Here is a 16,851-nt window from a genome sequence, read left to right on the forward strand (position 1 = left end):
TGGATCAGGCCGGTTTGCGCAGCCGTTTGTTTGCGCAAGCTGTTGGGCCCGCGCGCCTGCCATTTTCGCCCATGTAGAAAAGCTCCCCAGTCAATCTGTTGCGTTTGCTGCCAAATGAGCAAAGGCACATTGATGGTGTTTGCCGGCGACTGCTCCAAGCGACTAAAACAAAGGCGGCGGTGGCGGCGGTGGCGGCGGTGGCGGCGGCGGCGGCGGCGGATGAGAGACGCTCCTTTCATCCTCGCCAGGCTCACTTTGGATTTCCATTTTTTCCTCCAATTCACATGGTTCGACTTGAAAGCGTTCAATGTTTGTTTTTATTTTAAATCATCGCACACTGGATTCGTGTTACTAGTACACCTAATTTTGTGGTATCCGCACCTTTCATTTCTATTCTATTCCGTCGCTGTACAGTGGACCCGTCGTGCATGTGTGCAGTACGGCATTTGCAAATTAAACCATTTGCAGATTTTGGGGGGTTCGGCGAAGGGGCTCACATTTTGTTTTAAATGTAGAAAAAATAACCCAAGTCACATGGGAACAAGAAACGGACCAAAGTTAGGTGTGCCAAGCTTGTTGCATCATCTTTACAAAGACTTGAGGCTGTCATTTGTGCCATCAACAAAAAGTATTGCACAAAAGCTTTGCAGGCTTCTGATTTCTTTCAAAAGCAAAAAAAAAAAAAAATAAATAAATAAAATCATAGTGTTGGGACAGTCTCACGGTTGCATCAAGCCTTTGCTAAATAATTCCATCCAACACGCTTGCGGTTCATCCACTCCGACTTGTTTACTGGCCAGTTGCCGTGACCCAAATATGACCGAGTGTTACAACTCATTCCGGGCCTTGGCAGAGGCAAACATACTGAGACTGGCTCTCTGACAGTGAATTATGTAAATACAAGCGGATCTGCCAGCCCCATTTGCATGGAGGCTTGAATAGTAACACTTATTACATTGGCGTCGTCCAAGTGTTAGTTCTCACCTGTTTTAGAGAACACGCGGTGGGAGGAGGAAAGAGGAGGAGGAAGCGGGTCAATGAATATTTCATGAGTTTCATTACTGCATATTTATCACGTGGTCTACCGTTCGGTCAATCCGTCGGAGTCTTTGCCACTGGGCCATCTTTACAGAAAAAAAAAAAAAAAAAAAAAAAGGCATCTCATTTGACGCTCCCGCAGAGGGACGGAATCTCGCTGGCTGATCAACTGTCGTCTTGACGATAAGGACGTAAAATTGGCCGAAATCGCCGGCGCTGCAGTTGATGCAGTCGCAAACGTATCTTCAAGCTATGTGTGGCCTAGCCAGAGATGGCAAATTCCAAGGTCCAGGAGGTCACAGGTGCTTCTACTCAACCGGAAGGTAAACGAGCTCCCTGAGTAGAAGCACCTGTGGCTCAAGGCAAACTGTGGCAGCCTTTGGACTTTCTGGACCTGGATTTGCCATCCGCGCTTGCAAACTCGAAACAATCCCTCGCAAAGCTATCTATGGCACAACTGTCGCACACACGTACAGTGAAATTAGTCACTCGCAAAGCTGTCGCACAACTATCACACTACTCGAGCGGAGTCGAAACAAATCAGTCTCAAAGCTATGTGTGCCCTTAACAATCACAAACTTGGGGAGTCAAATCAATCACTCTGAAATATTGAAATCGTAAAGTCGAAACAATTACTCACAAAGCTGTGTGGCAAAACAAGCAGTCAAAACAATCAGGGTGATAAAAGCAATCACAAGACAATTATTCATATTTGAAACATAAATAAAATGATGAAGTTGATGTAAATTACTCCATCACAGAAGTCTTGTTATATTTTTGAAATAGTACTATTTATTTCATTGACATTTTATCAGCTTAACTGGAATTTCATGTGTTTATGTATTTACATAATCGTTCTAATATTCAATGTTTCCCTCATAATTATAAAGAGGTCTTCTTCAATATGTTATAGGCTGCTCGGGAGTCATGACCACCACCTACAGGACGGGGGTGGAACTGCAACTCCGATAACTCAATTGTAATTCACTGTTCCTCTTGTCCTTTTGGTGCATTTGTGCACCCCAAATCAAATAAATTCAGTAAATCAATGTCATGCCCTTGTGAACAGGATGTTGTTGAGTGCACTATTCAAATATGTTTGTTTTTACTCTTCTTTTGCGGACTTGGGAAAAGGAAAGAAAAACCTTCTGTTTGTCGTACAGTGTACCAGACCTTGTGTCTTGAAGAAAGAAAACCATCTACGCCGGGGTCAGGCCGACGAATTAGGAGAGTAAACACACACGCGCGCGCACACAAGTGAGTGAGCTACTCACAGCTGTTCGGCAAACGAAGGAAAATGTCATCAAACGCGTCGTCTGTCGTCCTTTTGGCTCTCGCTTGCGCCCTCTTTCCTTTTAGCGCCGACAGCACAGCAAAGAGAACAGAACAAACACGAGTTCATATAAATGTCATTTCAAGTAATGAGTAGCTCATTTGCATACTATATGTTTCCTTTCTCGCCGCCGCGCACGCCCGCCCCACACACACCACACACACACACACACACACACACGCACACCCACCCCCACACGCACACCCGCACACACACACACGCACCCCCCCCCCCCCCCCCACACACACACACAAAGCTATTTCCAATCCAATCGATGTGCGCAGCTCACCTCGGTGACATCTGCTGGAAAAATTCAAATCCTTCAAATCTCGCCTTCCCCTCTGTCTTGCCGGGCCTGGCGTGATGAATGATCTCTGGGGCCGATCAATTCTATTTAGATAAGCTCGCCTCCAGAGACGACGGGTCTAGGAAAGGAGGATGGATTTTCTTTTATTTATTTATTTGTCTATTTATTTTGGGGGAGTGAGTCAACAACACGTACGGAGGCCCAAGGTTATTGTGATTTTGGCGGGGGCTGCTCTCCAACCTGATGCTCAACAGCCACGGGGAGGCTTTTAACTTCAGGATGGAAGGACGGACTTCGCAGCAGCATTAGGCCATGTGGAAAAATCATCCGTGCAAAGCTTTGAAGCAGGGATTTTGCTTCGACTTTTTTTCTACTTGACTTTTGCAAGCTATTGCATGAATCCATCCATCCATTATCTGTACCGCTTCTCCTCACAAGGGTCGCTGGGTTATTTTAGCACTTACCTGAGTCAGTTTGAAACATACGGCAGTAAAATGAAGCCTAAAAGGGTGCTCATATTCCCATTACGTATATTGTATACTATTCTTGCACTTATACTACACACCACAAATGGTTGGAATACATCAAGGAGCATACAAAAAGTGAAAGTTGAAGATGATGTGTTGTCAGTCACATTGAAGTGCCTACATTTCCCGTGATGCTTTACGCCTATGACGTCCCCCATCGACAAGTGACGCGCGAGACAAGTCGCCACTTTGGATGCTTCTAAACATCGTATTGCAATAAATTCACTCAAAGAGAAAAGTTGATGGTGTAATTTTTTTTTTACACCTGAGTGGAATTCCACTCATGGTTGCTGACCACTATATAAACTGTTTTATGAAAGTCGAAGTCATGTATCCCATATGGTCTAGCGGTTAGGATTCCTGGTTTTCACCCAGGCGGCCCGGGTTCGACTCCCGGTATGGGAACATCAATTTTTCTTTTCAAAACTGAAGAGATTCCTCTTGAAAACAGATGAATGCGAAGGGCTCCCAGTTTGATACACACTTCTAAAATAAGAAATTGGCTCAATCTACTATTAAATGTTATTGGCAATAATCATTTATGAGAAGACAGAGATCACGTTAATGATTCTTCACGATAATTAGGAACGAGACAATAACAATTGAGAACACTTTATTTATTTTTTTGATAAATATCTACCAGTGTAGATTTTAAAATCTACAACATTCCTAGAAAAACACAATGTTCACTCACCGGGGAGCTATTTTTTAGAACAGCTACTCATGTGCTCCTTGGGGGCTACCTGGTGACCGCTGCGCCTACAGCTTTTCGGATATTGTACGAAAAAAAACATCACGTAAAAGTCAGGAAAAACTCCATGACGTCCTTGACCACAACATAAATCACTCCTAATAACTGAGTGGGAAATAAATGTGAGAGTAATTTTACAGTACAGCAAATGGTTTTAGTACTCATTCAAAAGAACAGCAGGGGCTCTGCCACGGGTGCTGTGTTCACTCCCAAAAGTCTTTTTATTTTATTTTTTTCATACTTGGGAGGAGTGAATAACATGGAGCCCAAAATGGCAGTTTGCAAGGAAAATTACCAGCAAAAGTGCAAAGTGGAATGAATGTGAATCACAGAATGTGAACCAAAGGAATGGCACTTTTAAATGCACTTTTAAAGGCACAGCTCCCCTCGGTGGTCGATTACTGTATTTTCACCACACACGCCCTGTAAAAGTCCCTATCCTAAAAAGTTTTTGATACTCCAAAAGAATATATATGCGTGTGTGTGTGTGTGTGTGTGTATATGTGTGTGTGTGTGTGTGTGTGTGTATGTGTATATATATATATATATATATATATATATATATATATATATATATATACATACATACATACACACACATGTATATATACATACATGTGTGTGTATGTATGTATATATATATATATATATATATATATATATATATATATATATATATATATATATATATATATATATATATATATACATACATACATACACACACATGTATATATACATACATACACACACACATATATATATGGTGCCTTTCAAATGACCCAAATAAGTCATTAGGTTTATTGCATCTGTTTGCACATCACTGCACTATGTTTTCTTAGCTTCATTCAGGGATGTGAAAATTAATAGATTAATCAACAACAATCAAGAGATCGTTTAGAGCCATTTGTTCTGACTTCAGACTCTGAGCAGTAATTACTCATTGATTTTATTTTGTAGTCCTTCATTTTGTTTCATCAAAATTGGACATTTGCAAACATTACTTTGTAAAACAATGACTGAACCAGTAACTGAATCACTTTCAAAAACGTTGGCGAGTACGTCAATCACTCCCTTCTGACATACATGAGCAAATAAACAACAATAATTAGTTAATAAAGAAAAAAAGGTTTTGTCGTACACTTTGATGCAAAATAAAATCAGAACCGATTAATCGATGGAATATTCCATGCTAAACATATTCAATAGTGACGGCCCAAATGTAATTATACAAATTACTCGGGAAAAGTTGTATATTTTTGAGGAGACCCGACTATTGAATGGTAGAAGAATAGAAAGTCATTCATTTTCAAGTTACCGGCTTACAAATCATATGTGTTATTCTCAAGAAACCTTGTTTTGTTTTGGAAAAAGTCCGGTTTTTTCCCCTCAAGAGGAGGATAAACGATCAGTAAATGACTGTAGTGCCATTTGGTTCTTCATCAAAAACATGCTACAAACATTTTGCTTTGTTTTCTGGGTGGGAGTCCCGACGGCTTCAGAGCATTTCAATGGTTCACGGCGAGTGAACCGACACCTCCACGTGGGCGACCTGGCCTCCTCGCTCCTCCCCCGCCACCAGCCCCGCCGCCTCCGCCGGCGGCTGGGGGTCGGTCGCCCCCCCGCCGGCCTCCGGGTGCTGCTCGGCGCCGGCGCGGCAGTTGAGTAGGAGCGGCGGCAAGGGCACGCTGCGGGCCAGCTCCTCCATGTGCCGCGCAAACTCTTTGGTCTTGTACTGCGTGACCTTGGCCAGCTCCAGCGTCTTGGCCGAGGTGACGATGGGGATGCGGCGGGCGATCTCCAGGGCCTTCTGGAGCTTCTCGGCGCCCTCGGTGCGGAAGAAGTCGTTGACGGCCCGCTCCGTCTTCTTCAGGTGGCTCCTGACCATGCCCAGCAGGGCCACGTTGAGGACCATGGTGACGGAGAAGGCGGCCAGGCACACGCCCACGTAGTAGACGCCCAGGCCGCTGTGGGTGTAGGCCACGCGCACGATCACGCTGTAGTTGCCGCCGTCCCACACGCACGTGTAGCGGCCGCGGTCCTCGAAGGACACGCCGCTGATGTTCAGTTGCCCCCTTTCCTCGATGAGCCACCTACCGCCTGCCGGGACAAAACGGCGGCTGTTTGGTCGCTCGGTTTGCCCACTAATCCGCTTTCCCAACAGTGGTGACAAAACAACGGCGGTTACTTATAGCGCCCCTGCTCCCTCCATAAGCCGCTCGCCACCCGTTGAGACGAAACGTTGGAGACGACTGGGATGCAAAGTGGCTTTGTTTCCTTAAGAAGCCATTACGACTGTGATGTGAAGTTCATTTCTTTGTTACGCTACTTTCCCCGGTGATGAAACAACATCGATGACTTTGCCGATTTTCCTCAATGAGCCACAACGGACGGCTTCCTCCTACCTGGGTCCTCGACCAGCAGACGTCCGCCGGGGCCGTACCAGCTGACATCACCGCGGAGCCCCGTCACGTTGCACTCGATCAGCGCGTCGGTTCCCTCCTTGAGCACCACACCCGCGGAGGCGGTCTCCGCCTCCGAGCGGTTCTCGGCGCCATCTACCACGCAGATGCAGAGAAGCAGCAGCACGGGGAGGTTTTTAGCCCTTGGCATGTCGGCAAGGCGCAGTTCTGTAAAAACGGGTCAGGTGACATTTTTACACCCCTCAATAGCCATTGTAGTTGCATGTGCAATGGAACCTCCAACTAATGTATAATAAAACTCAAATTGGGTAAAACGAAAGACATTTGAAAACAAACATGAAATAGATCATTGCCACTACATTAGCATCGGTGTGGTGCCGTGTATTTTACAGGTATGTGACTTCTCACAATTGCACGCAAGCACACGAACTAAATAGGCAAAAGTCTCGCGAGACCTGCCGTCTCCACGTGGGATGATTGTTAGAAATCTGCAATTTTGAGCCTTTTGGGGAAACTGAAGGTTCCACTTTACAGTCAATGACACACGCACGCACGCAAAGACGCGCGCGCACGCACACTTTTGTGCTAATAAATCAGGTCTTACCTGTACCGAAGCAGACTGCAAAATTAAAATCCTCAACCGACACAATTTACGTCGAATTTTAAATGCTCAATAATTATGGAAACGTGGAAAAATAAATCGGTCTGTCACCCATTAGTCCTCTTGGACACATCAAAACTACGTAAAAAGTAGAACAGGTTCGATTCGGTCGTGTCGTTTATTTCCGTGTTCAGGTAGAAAACTAGTGACGTACAGGAGTAGGCGTGCCTAGTTGTCAGGTAAAAGCCAAGGACAAACTTCGCCATTTTTTATTTGATTAAAGTATACAATAAGCTCTAGTTTTATTTACACGTCTATGTACACTGTATAATGTATTTATATTTTTGCAAATATTGTACTAGCCAAATCTAGAGACAAACCTTGAAGTTGCTTTCTGCTTCCGCTTTCAGATAGCCAATCGTAATAGTAGTCAAGCAAATAGGCGTGACTAGCTGGCCGGTAAATCCACTCGGACAAGCTCCGCCAGCTTTTTAATAAATAATTATGATATAAGATTATACATCAAGTTTTGCTTGAATTAAACTTACATGTATGTGAAATATCCATCCATTACGTATACATTGTACTTATTAGAAACTCTCAAGACAAGTGCCGGAAGTTGTTTACTCCTTCCGTGTTCAGACCATGCTAGTCAAGTGGGAGTGGTTCGTTGTCGAATTTCAAGCCCCCCCCCCCCAAAAAAAAAATTAACATGAAATTATAGTTATATTCGCGTTTGTAGATCATATGATGTATGCATAATGCATTCATAGTCACCTATTTATTATATTTGCTGGCGGCGGCTCACGTGGCTGTTTACAGAAATGTCATTGATAATGTTTTCACTTAGATTTGATTGATAAATTTCCACCTAGCTTTTATTTTGAAATATCCAACCGGATCTTATTTTGTTGCCTATCCGTTGGAAGAGTACACGCGTTTGTGACGTGGCTAATCCATCTGGAAGACAAAAAGACAAACAACATTTTCAATATTTAGGCGCTTGATCCCATCTGAGATTACAAGATTTACATTGAATTTTAAACTCATAACGTGGACACATGTATTTGTGTTGTTTTAAAACGTCAACTTTGCACAGAGGCTAGCGTAACTGCTAGCTTCCACATTGGCAGCTGGAGGATAAGACGAGGTGAGTTGTTTACAAAATGATGTCTCTTAAAAACATATAAAATGGTATCGAAATGCATGAAAAGCGATCAACATCGCCTTTTGACACAACCGTTAGTTTGTTAAAGCTACGCTATAACACCTCTTGCCGAAATGAGCGAATCTTGTCATAAATCAAATACTGTAAACAAAACAGCAGTTTAACTCGGCTGACTAATGACGTCACCTCTCAGTAGTTTTAAGACGTCCACAATCAATTGTTTTCGGGACTTTGTACCTGCACGTAGCCTAAAGATACCGTCTGGGTTTTTAGGGTCCAAAAGACACCATTCAGTTACACACGTTACAATGTTACTGGCAACTACCATCAGTTGTAAGGTACATACATATATAAAAAATGCAAAAAATAAAAAATACATAGTTTTAAATGGACTTACTTTAACAAAAGAGGGGAGGAGGGGTGGTATGAAAGAAGAGAAGAATGGATGTTATGCACGTACGAAGGGGGGATACAAGGATGGTATGAAAGGAAGGAAGGAAGCAAGGAATGATGAAAAGATAAAGTAAAATGGGATGGCGTGAAAGGAAGAGAGAAGGAGAAAGGATGTATGGATGGAACGAAACCAATATTTATGAAGGAAGCAAGTGTGGGAGGAAGGACGGATGGAAGGGCGTGTAACAAGGTTTGTCTTAAAGGCAGGAAGGAAAGGCCTGTAGCAAGGATGGAGGAAGGTACCATCTCTTTCAAAGGCCATTTCAGCTTTACAGATGCCACATCTTTCCCTGGCAGGCATGCACTAAGAATCGACCATGTCGGACAACGAAGCAGGCGCGCCCGAGGTTCAGGGCGCCGAGACGCCCGACGGCTCCCCGCCGACCTCGCCCGACGTGTCGACGGACGTGGCGCCCACCAGGAAAGCCAGGAGGCGGGCGGAACCGCAAGCCCAAGTGGCCGAGATGCCAAAAGTGGACGAGCAGCCGCAAAAGGTAGCCGTGGACACCTAATCAAATAAAAGGACTTTGTTCACTAGAGGTTGAAAAAAAAAAATCTCAATACATTTCAGTAAAACAATTCCAAATATAATCACATTTTATTTAATTAAAAAAAAAAAAAAAAAAAAAGAGTCACAATTTGTTTTAACACAAAAATATCCAAAGATGGTTATTCACAAAAATACATAAAAACATATATAGAAATATGTATCAAAATGTATTCCTTAATTTTTTACTTTTTGGGGGAAAAACTAGAACTAAAAGTTGTCAATCAAGGTTGCTCAGTCCGGACGCTGGCTTTCTCCATTGAAGTGTATGACAGCGCTCCTTGTTTTTTTTAGGCGCCGCCGAGTCAGTCTACAGTTTTGCAGGCAAGTTGGGGTTACTGGGGCGACTGGGGCAAATCCATCCTGTCCACCGCCACCGCCACCGTGGCCACTGTGGGTGAGTATGCCCACCCACTCTCTCAAAATACCCTACCAACCCCTATGCGCTGTGACATCACATTTGTGACATCACCATCCCGGTGGCCCTTCAGGCCAGGGGCTGACGCAAGTCATCGAGAAGGCCGAGACGTCGCTGGGCATCCCGAGCCCCGCCCAGCTGTCCGTGCAAGCGCCGGACGACGACAAGGGTGAGCAGCTGGGGGAAGGAGGCGAGACGGAACGTCTGGGCGGCAACGGCGCGGCGGCCGGCGCCATGGGGATGCTCACGTCGCTCACCAGCGTTGTTCAGAACACGGTAAGTCCAACGGGACTGCTGGACAGTCACGGGGAATGTTCTAGGTGGCGCTACTGCATCCAGCCGTACGACTTAGTACTTTTTGTTTCCTGAACATAAAGTATTATTTGTTGTTGTTTTTTCGTACTGATTTTGAAGCCGATTTTTTTTTATTTTTTTTTTTTTTTTTTTTTTTTTTATGCCAAAAGCGCATCACTGTAGTCACGAGGTGGCGCCAGACCTTCTCTCTTAAATTTAGTCGTGCCCACAGGGTAAGACAGTGATCAGCGGCGGCCTGGACGCTCTGGAGTTCATCGGGAAGAAGACGATGGACGTGATCGCCGAGGGCGACCCCGGCTTCAAGAAAACCAAAGGCCTGATGATCAGGACCTCCACCCTCTCTCAGGTCGGCAGGTCGGGCGGCAAGAACGCGGAGAGCCCAAGGACTGAGGCTGGCGTCTTTTTTGGTCAGGTGCTGAGGGAGGCCAAGGAGCGAGAGGAGCTTCAAACGGAGGAGTCGTCGGACTCGGAGAAGAAGCCGGTGGCTCATTACGGGGTCCTCTTTGACCAGTACCAGGGCCTGGCCCACCTGGAGGCTCTGGAGATGCTTTCTCGGGAAAGCGAGTCAAAGGTAGGATGGGATGGGAGGGCAGGCGAGGAGAGGACTTTTTGCTCACTTTTTGGTTTTTCCGGCAGGTGAAGTCGGTGTTGACGACGCTGTCGGGAGGCGAGCTGATTAAGCTGAGAGAAGAGCTGGATCTCATCAAGGACGTCTTCTCCATGATGGAGTTTGACGACGAGGACGTGGACGAGAAGAAAGGTACAAAAGTCCAACCGCAAAGAATGTCAATTCCATCAATGTGTTCCAAGTGAAAATTGCGTTTCCTGCCCTGTCCTGTCCCGTCCCGTCCCGTGGTGTGGTGATCATCTCGGCTACTCTTGTGTGTGATTCCAGACCAAGATGGCTCCGAGTTTGAGGCGGAGCTGGCCCAGGCGCTTGAGGGTCTCAGTGTTTCCACCACGGCCGAAAAACTCAGCAAGGTGCCCCTCGTTCCATCATATGGAAAGCAATTTGAACATGCACGGTGTTCTTAACGTGTCGTGTATTGTGAACGTGCACTAAATCAGCACACAAGTAGGATATGAAATAAATGTTTCCGTGAATTTGAGCGCCTAACAGGCCTGCAAAGACGCCTGCGGTGCGATCGTGGACTTCAGCCAACCGGCGGAGGACGGCGAGGACGAGAGGAGCAAGCTCACAGTCGAAGTATGGACACACCCAATGCAACAGCACTATCTTGTGCTCAAAGTATGCAACCGCTTCATTGGCCACATTGAAAATGTGCCTTAAATCTCATCTCTATTTTCTACATGGAACGGCTAGGATGCGAGATGTCAGGGAAACTCGTCAAAGCTCATTTTGCAACACTATTATTAGTTTTAAACATAACAAGAACCTTGTTTACCTTTCTTGGACAAAAGCAACCACATGCGTACAGTACTTCCTCTCCTATGTGCATTTGATGTTTTTAACAAGTAAGCTACCAATAGCCTTTGATTTCATTTCCTTTGCGTCACAGTACTACTTTTGTTACCTCCTTTTTTTCTCCCCAGGAGGTGAACGCCGCCGCCATCAGGAGTCTGGCCGAGCTGACGGCGCGCTCCATCGAGCTTTTCCACAAGCTGGGCGAGAGCCTCCTGCTGTCCAACGGAGACGCGCAGGCGGACGTCCTGTCACAGTAAGAAAGATGTTGTCGGTAAAAGCGGGACATTTCTTAACCCTCACGCCTTGTTCGATTTTAATACCCCTCCAGGTTGTTTGGTATTAGCAAAAACAAATTATGATTTGTTCATTTAATCACTTATTTGGCTCCATCTGTAAGAATAGCTGCAAACATTGGCATTAGCTGCAGAGTTAGCCGTTAGCATCACATGCTAACAAGTCAAAATGTCAGCATCGGCATTGACCAAAAAAATGACTTTAAATTAAATAAATGAGCAGTAAGAAAACTTATGAAATACTCAAATGAAAAAAGCCAGTAAATAACAAGTATTTAAAATACTTACTTGGTAGTTTTCATAGGTTTGGATTGGCCAAAAGGTACAATTTGGCGTAACCAGTATATTGAAACACTTCAAGAGCTGAAAAACATGAACACAGCTAAAGGTATCGCCCGCCTTCCTTCCTGCCTTCCTTCTTTTCGCTGCCCTCAGGCTGACGGTCGTGCTGTGTAAAGAAGTCTCGCTGCTTTCCAAGAAGTTCACCGCCTGTCTAACAGCAACCGGCGTGAGTACAAAGACAGACTGTGGTAAAATAGCTAAATATTCCGGGATTTAGATTTAAAAAAAAAAAAAAATTTTTTTTTACCCCAGTCAAACGAGAAGGGAGAAGTCCTCAACCCGCTTATAACAGGAGTCTTCTTAGAGGTTTGTGTCCGAATTTAAGAGCTCGGGTGTGTGGCTCATAATTGCTAAAGCGTCTTTGCCCTTTCACAGGCATCCAACAGCGCGTCGTACATCCAGGACGCCTTCCAACTCCTGATGCCCATCCTGGAGATCTGCCACATCCAGAGGAGAGCCGACACGCCCGACCACTGAGAGGAGACCCATGTTTTTTTTTCCCTTCTTTTTTTTCCCCCCCGTTTCAAACAGTATAAACTATGTTTTTGTATGCGTCAAACTTGCCACTGCAGAAATGTTCCCACTGCTGCTTTGGAAGTAGCGTCCATTCAAGTTGTGAACCAAAAATAAAAAGATCCCCCTCTCAATAAACTCAAAGCTCAGGTGATCTGATATGAAGCCTTGTGGTAAGGGCATGAGCGGAGCAACGGAACAAACATATGAAGTGCTTTAAAATAAATCATTTTACAGGTAAAAGTGTGTTGTGTATGTTTTCATTCCACCACTGAGCTGAAATAAATGTGGTATTATATACGTTATGTGTATGTATACACATATACATATGTATACACATATACATATATATATATATATATATATATATGTGAGTGTGATTTTCAGAGTTTTTGTGTTTTTATTACATTTTTGTGATATAGTGTATAATATAGATACAGTATACTTATGACATGATAAATTCAAATTATAAAATGTAATAGTATCTTTTCTATTTTTTAAGACTTGAAAACAAAATGTACTATTGACATGTAATATATAATATAATAAAGTGTATACATTATATATATTTTTTCGCTTTTTCTGTCGATAATTAGGAATATAAAAATGATTTTACAATAATTAGACTTGAAAAAATCTTTTAAAAAATGATTTTTTTTCAATTTTGATTGATTTTGACAATCACTCTTCCATACATTTATTGATAAAATGACATAATGCAATAATACTGTAAATATAATTTAAAAATATATATTTTTCTGCCGTTGCCATGCATCCTCCGGACGACAGGTGGCAATAATAACATGAACCGGAAGTTCTAGGCACCACAAAGAAGGAAGCAACCCGAGTCGCGGGCGGAAACTACGAAGGAGTCTAGTGCGGTACTTGCTAGCTCGGCTACGTCGAGGAAATTCTCAGGTATAAGCAACATTTTTTTTATTTTCAGTTCCGCCGCAGCTTTCCTTTTGGTGTCGAAATTTTGCAGGCGTTGTCGTTTTCGTCGACGAGATAAAAACGGAGCCGTTGAGCGAACAGCGATATGCGCGCCGTCGTTAGCGAGAGGATGCACTGGCCAGTCAACGTTAGCATGAGTGCTAAACTTCCGGCGTCCGCGCCGTTACTTGTCCCGTTAGGAAGTCATTACTACCTCAAGATTTATGCTTACGCCATTGTTGAAAGAGGCAGAATTATGTTGCGTTCTTTTCAACTGTCTACAAGTGCAAGGAACGTGTTCGCTCGTCCACGTCGGTAATAGTAAACAACTCTGTAGCACCATACCCAGCATGCAACGCGCACTGCTAGTAAAAAAAAAAAAAAATTAGTACAACATTACGAATATTAGAAGCTCAAGTTACCGTGAGCCTTTTTATGTTCTCTCTCAGGTTCTTACGAACAACATTTAATAAGCAAAACAGCTGCTATCCATCTCATGCACGTTGTACTCAACACAACTGTCTAACAATGTGTCCACCAATGGGTCTTGGGCCCCTTTGGGTTTTGCTAACTTTTGTGCCATTTAATGGGTCATTTATGACAGCCTTAAGTATTTTTTAAATGATAATTTCATAATACACTACTCGCTAAAAGATGGGGATACAGTAAAACTTTTTTGTGATTTAACTGCTCTTTCCTGAAATGTCGTAAGATAGCGCCGTCTAATAGGAAAGTAGTACATAGCCGTCAAGGAAGCACATTGAATTGATGCATCTTGACTAAGAGCTGAGCTTTGAATGTGGGGTTGGGTCTAAGTTTAGTAGCTTGGGTTGTTGGAGGAAAGTGCTGTCAGTACATAAGTTTTTCATCCTGAATACATGTTTTCCCCTCGTTAGATATTATTTGCCCCCTCCCGGACCAGCTCCCCCACCCCCAGAGCCCGCAGACTTGTCGTGGGGATCGTCGCGAGGTCTCGTGAGCCGCCGCCAACATGCCGGCCGCACTCACGGACGCCAGCCAGATCATCTGCGAGGTCTGGGCCAGCAACGTGGACGACGAGATGAAGAAAATCCGACAGATCATCCAGAGCTACAACTACATCGCCATGGTAACCGATTACGCGAACTCCTATCCCCCCCTCGCAAAGTGAAACAACAGCATTTGACCTAAAAACAGCCGTCGTTGGTCATGTCGTCAAAGGGCTAAATATGAGTGCTTAGAAGCGTAATTTTTTTTTTGTGCGTGGCCAGGACACGGAATTCCCCGGCGTGGTGGTGCGGCCGATCGGCGAGTTCCGCAGCACGGTGGACTACCAGTACCAGCTGCTGCGCTGCAACGTGGACCTGCTCAAGATCATCCAGCTGGGCCTCACATTCATGAACCAGGATGGCGACTACCCGCACGGCACCACCACCTGGCAGTTCAACTTCAAGTTCAACCTGACGTACGTACGACTTTTTCCCACTGCTCAAGCTTGCTTTTTCTCCCCCGCTCTCGCTCTTATTCGGTAAATATTTTACCAAAACATTACCAAATTTTGACATTTGAGGTTTCGGGAAACGCCTGTGGCATGCCGATCACTGTTTGTAATGCTTAAATTGAGTCTTTTCAAAAAAATGTTTTAAGATGATTAATTAGGGAAATAAAAAACTGTCTCACGTGTTGCAGAGAAGACATGTACTCTCAGGACTCGATCGACCTCCTGCAGAATTCGGGTCTTCAGTTCAAGAAGCACGAGGAGGAAGGCATCGACACGCTGTACTTTGCCGAGCTGCTCATGACGTCGGGCTTGGTCCTGTGCGACAACGTCAAGTGGCTCTCCTTCCACAGGTGGGTGCCGGCCACCTGTGGCTTTTTTTTATTGTAACGCCGGTCGCAGTCGTCATGACAACAACAACAACGTCCACCTCGTCCTACTCCAGCGGCTACGACTTCGGCTACCTGGTGAAGCTGCTGACGGACGCCAGGCTGCCCGAGGAGGAGCACGACTTCTTCCAGATCCTCAACCTCTTCTTCCCCGCCATCTACGACGTCAAATATCTGATGAAGAGCTGCAAGAACCTCAAGGTACACCACCAACACACAACAGGCTTTCATTTTTCAATGATCACGTCTCGATGACAGAACGATGTAGGTTTGCTTCACTGCTCAACAGAAATGTTTTTTAAATGTGCTGCGCTAACATTGTCATAGCATCCTGTTAGGGCGGTAGGACATACATTTGCTTCACTGGTCTTAACACATTAGTATATGACCAAGCGAAAAGAGGAGCCAGTTTCAATTCACTTCATTGGTCGAAGCTACATTTTTAAACGGTGTGATGCTAACATTAGCATGTGACAAAGTTAAGATGGAACCTCCTGGTAGTACGGGAGGCCCCTTTTGCCTCACTGCCCATCACAGCTGTATTTTTTGAAGTTGCTACGCTAATGTTAGCATGCGTTTTATACACATCTAAGTGTACGTTAAGGGCAAAACGGATCCTGCAGCGAATACAGGCCATTTTGTTTGCTTCACTGGTCCAAATTTTCTTCCTAAAAGATGTTATGCTAGCATTGCCGTAGAAGAACAGTGAAATGGACCTTTTTAGGAGTCAGGGGAGGCCATTTTAGGTTCATTTGACTGGTCTAAACCAATTACTGTTACAGGTAGGTTTGATTGTAGGGAGGCCGTTTTAGGGTCGATTCACCAATCTAAACGACCCCCCCCGCTTAAAAGCTGCCATGCTAACATTAGCGACTTGTGTTTCCATTTCTCAGGGCGGCTTACAGGAAGTGGCGGACCAGCTGGAGCTGAAGCGTATCGGGCGGCAGCATCAGGCGGGTTCCGACTCGCTGCTCACCGGCATGGCCTTCTTCAGGATGAAAGAGGTAGCACGCACTCTTCCAAGCAGGGTTGCGCTTAGGTCGCCCACCACTGAGCAGCCTGTCTTTGGTTTCCCCGTCAGCTGTTCTTCGAGGACAACATCGACGACGCCAAGTATTGCGGCCGCTTGTACGGCCTGGGCTCGGGCTCCACGCAACCCCAGAACGGCATCTCCAGCTCGGGCCAGGAGGAGAGCAACAACAAGCACTGACTGGCGGCCTGGCTCTCCTTGCACTTGTTTTAAAAACCTTTTAAATCCTTTTTTTGTCTGTTATGGGTTCGCTTGTTGTCGTTGGCGAGCGTGGGACCACAACACCAGCGGCGGTTTTTCTTACCAAGCTGCGCTCACTCGGTTTTAAAGTGAACGCCGGTAGGGCCCTCCACCCATTGTAAATTTCTAATGTATCATTTTTTGAAAGAGAAATAAAAATGTTTTAGAATTTTTCTCCAGACGTCAAGAGAGAACGTTTTAAACGCATGTGTCCGTTTTTTGTCCGGGCCAAACTACTGTCGGCGTGAAGATGTTATACCGTTGTTTTTACGTTCTGACTTGTTTTAAACTGTTGTACATTAAATTGTTTTGTATTTTCAATGTACA

The 16,851-nt window shown here is 44.8% G+C and overlaps 3 protein-coding genes and 1 non-coding gene across 6 annotated transcripts; 3 read left to right on the forward strand and 1 right to left on the reverse strand.

Moving 5' to 3' along the window:
* Positions 1 to 3,538: 3,538 nt before the first annotated feature.
* Positions 3,539 to 3,610, forward strand: trnae-uuc (transfer RNA glutamic acid (anticodon UUC)). The gene has a single exon. It is a non-coding gene; the product is annotated as a tRNA-Glu (tRNA).
* Positions 3,611 to 4,882: 1,272 nt separating this feature from the next.
* On the reverse strand, positions 4,883 to 7,616 carry LOC147133835 (microfibrillar-associated protein 3-like). 3 transcript variants are annotated; one of them, XM_086057443.1, is made up of 3 exons: positions 7,529 to 7,616; positions 6,362 to 6,586; positions 4,883 to 6,056 (listed from the first exon to the last, which is right to left on the reverse strand). In XM_086057443.1, exons 2-3 carry the CDS (start codon positions 6,567 to 6,569, stop codon positions 5,473 to 5,475), a joined length of 792 nt encoding a protein of 263 aa, XP_085913569.1. In that variant the 5' UTR covers positions 6,570 to 6,586; positions 7,529 to 7,616; the 3' UTR covers positions 4,883 to 5,472. The 3 variants fall into 3 exon arrangements, with proteins under 3 accessions (XP_085913569.1, XP_085913567.1, XP_085913568.1); XM_086057441.1 differs by lacking the exon at positions 7,529 to 7,616 and adding an exon at positions 6,984 to 7,402; XM_086057442.1 differs by lacking the exon at positions 7,529 to 7,616 and having other exon boundaries at positions 6,362 to 6,883.
* A 254-nt stretch (positions 7,617 to 7,870) lies between these two features.
* fam114a2 (family with sequence similarity 114 member A2) lies at positions 7,871 to 12,698 on the forward strand. Its single transcript, XM_086057439.1, has 13 exons — positions 7,871 to 8,130; positions 8,899 to 9,095; positions 9,443 to 9,545; positions 9,640 to 9,842; positions 10,093 to 10,227; positions 10,294 to 10,452; positions 10,518 to 10,641; positions 10,777 to 10,862; positions 11,002 to 11,088; positions 11,436 to 11,560; positions 12,036 to 12,108; positions 12,195 to 12,248; positions 12,318 to 12,698. Exons 2-13 carry the CDS (start codon positions 8,919 to 8,921, stop codon positions 12,417 to 12,419), a joined length of 1,428 nt encoding a protein of 475 aa, XP_085913565.1. The 5' UTR covers positions 7,871 to 8,130; positions 8,899 to 8,918; the 3' UTR covers positions 12,420 to 12,698.
* Positions 12,699 to 13,292: 594 nt separating this feature from the next.
* cnot8 (CCR4-NOT transcription complex, subunit 8) lies at positions 13,293 to 16,849 on the forward strand. The gene is made up of 7 exons (XM_086057440.1): positions 13,293 to 13,373; positions 14,285 to 14,496; positions 14,639 to 14,832; positions 15,057 to 15,218; positions 15,311 to 15,455; positions 16,148 to 16,258; positions 16,336 to 16,849. Exons 2-7 carry the CDS (start codon positions 14,380 to 14,382, stop codon positions 16,462 to 16,464), a joined length of 858 nt encoding a protein of 285 aa, XP_085913566.1. The 5' UTR covers positions 13,293 to 13,373; positions 14,285 to 14,379; the 3' UTR covers positions 16,465 to 16,849.
* The last annotated feature ends 2 nt before the right edge of the window (positions 16,850 to 16,851 follow it).

The sequence above is a fragment of the Filicampus tigris genome, chromosome 17, assembly GCF_054856515.1.
Source record: "Filicampus tigris isolate MCC_2025a chromosome 17, RoL_Ftig_1.0, whole genome shotgun sequence".
NCBI classification, from domain to species: domain Eukaryota; kingdom Metazoa; phylum Chordata; class Actinopteri; order Syngnathiformes; family Syngnathidae; genus Filicampus; species Filicampus tigris.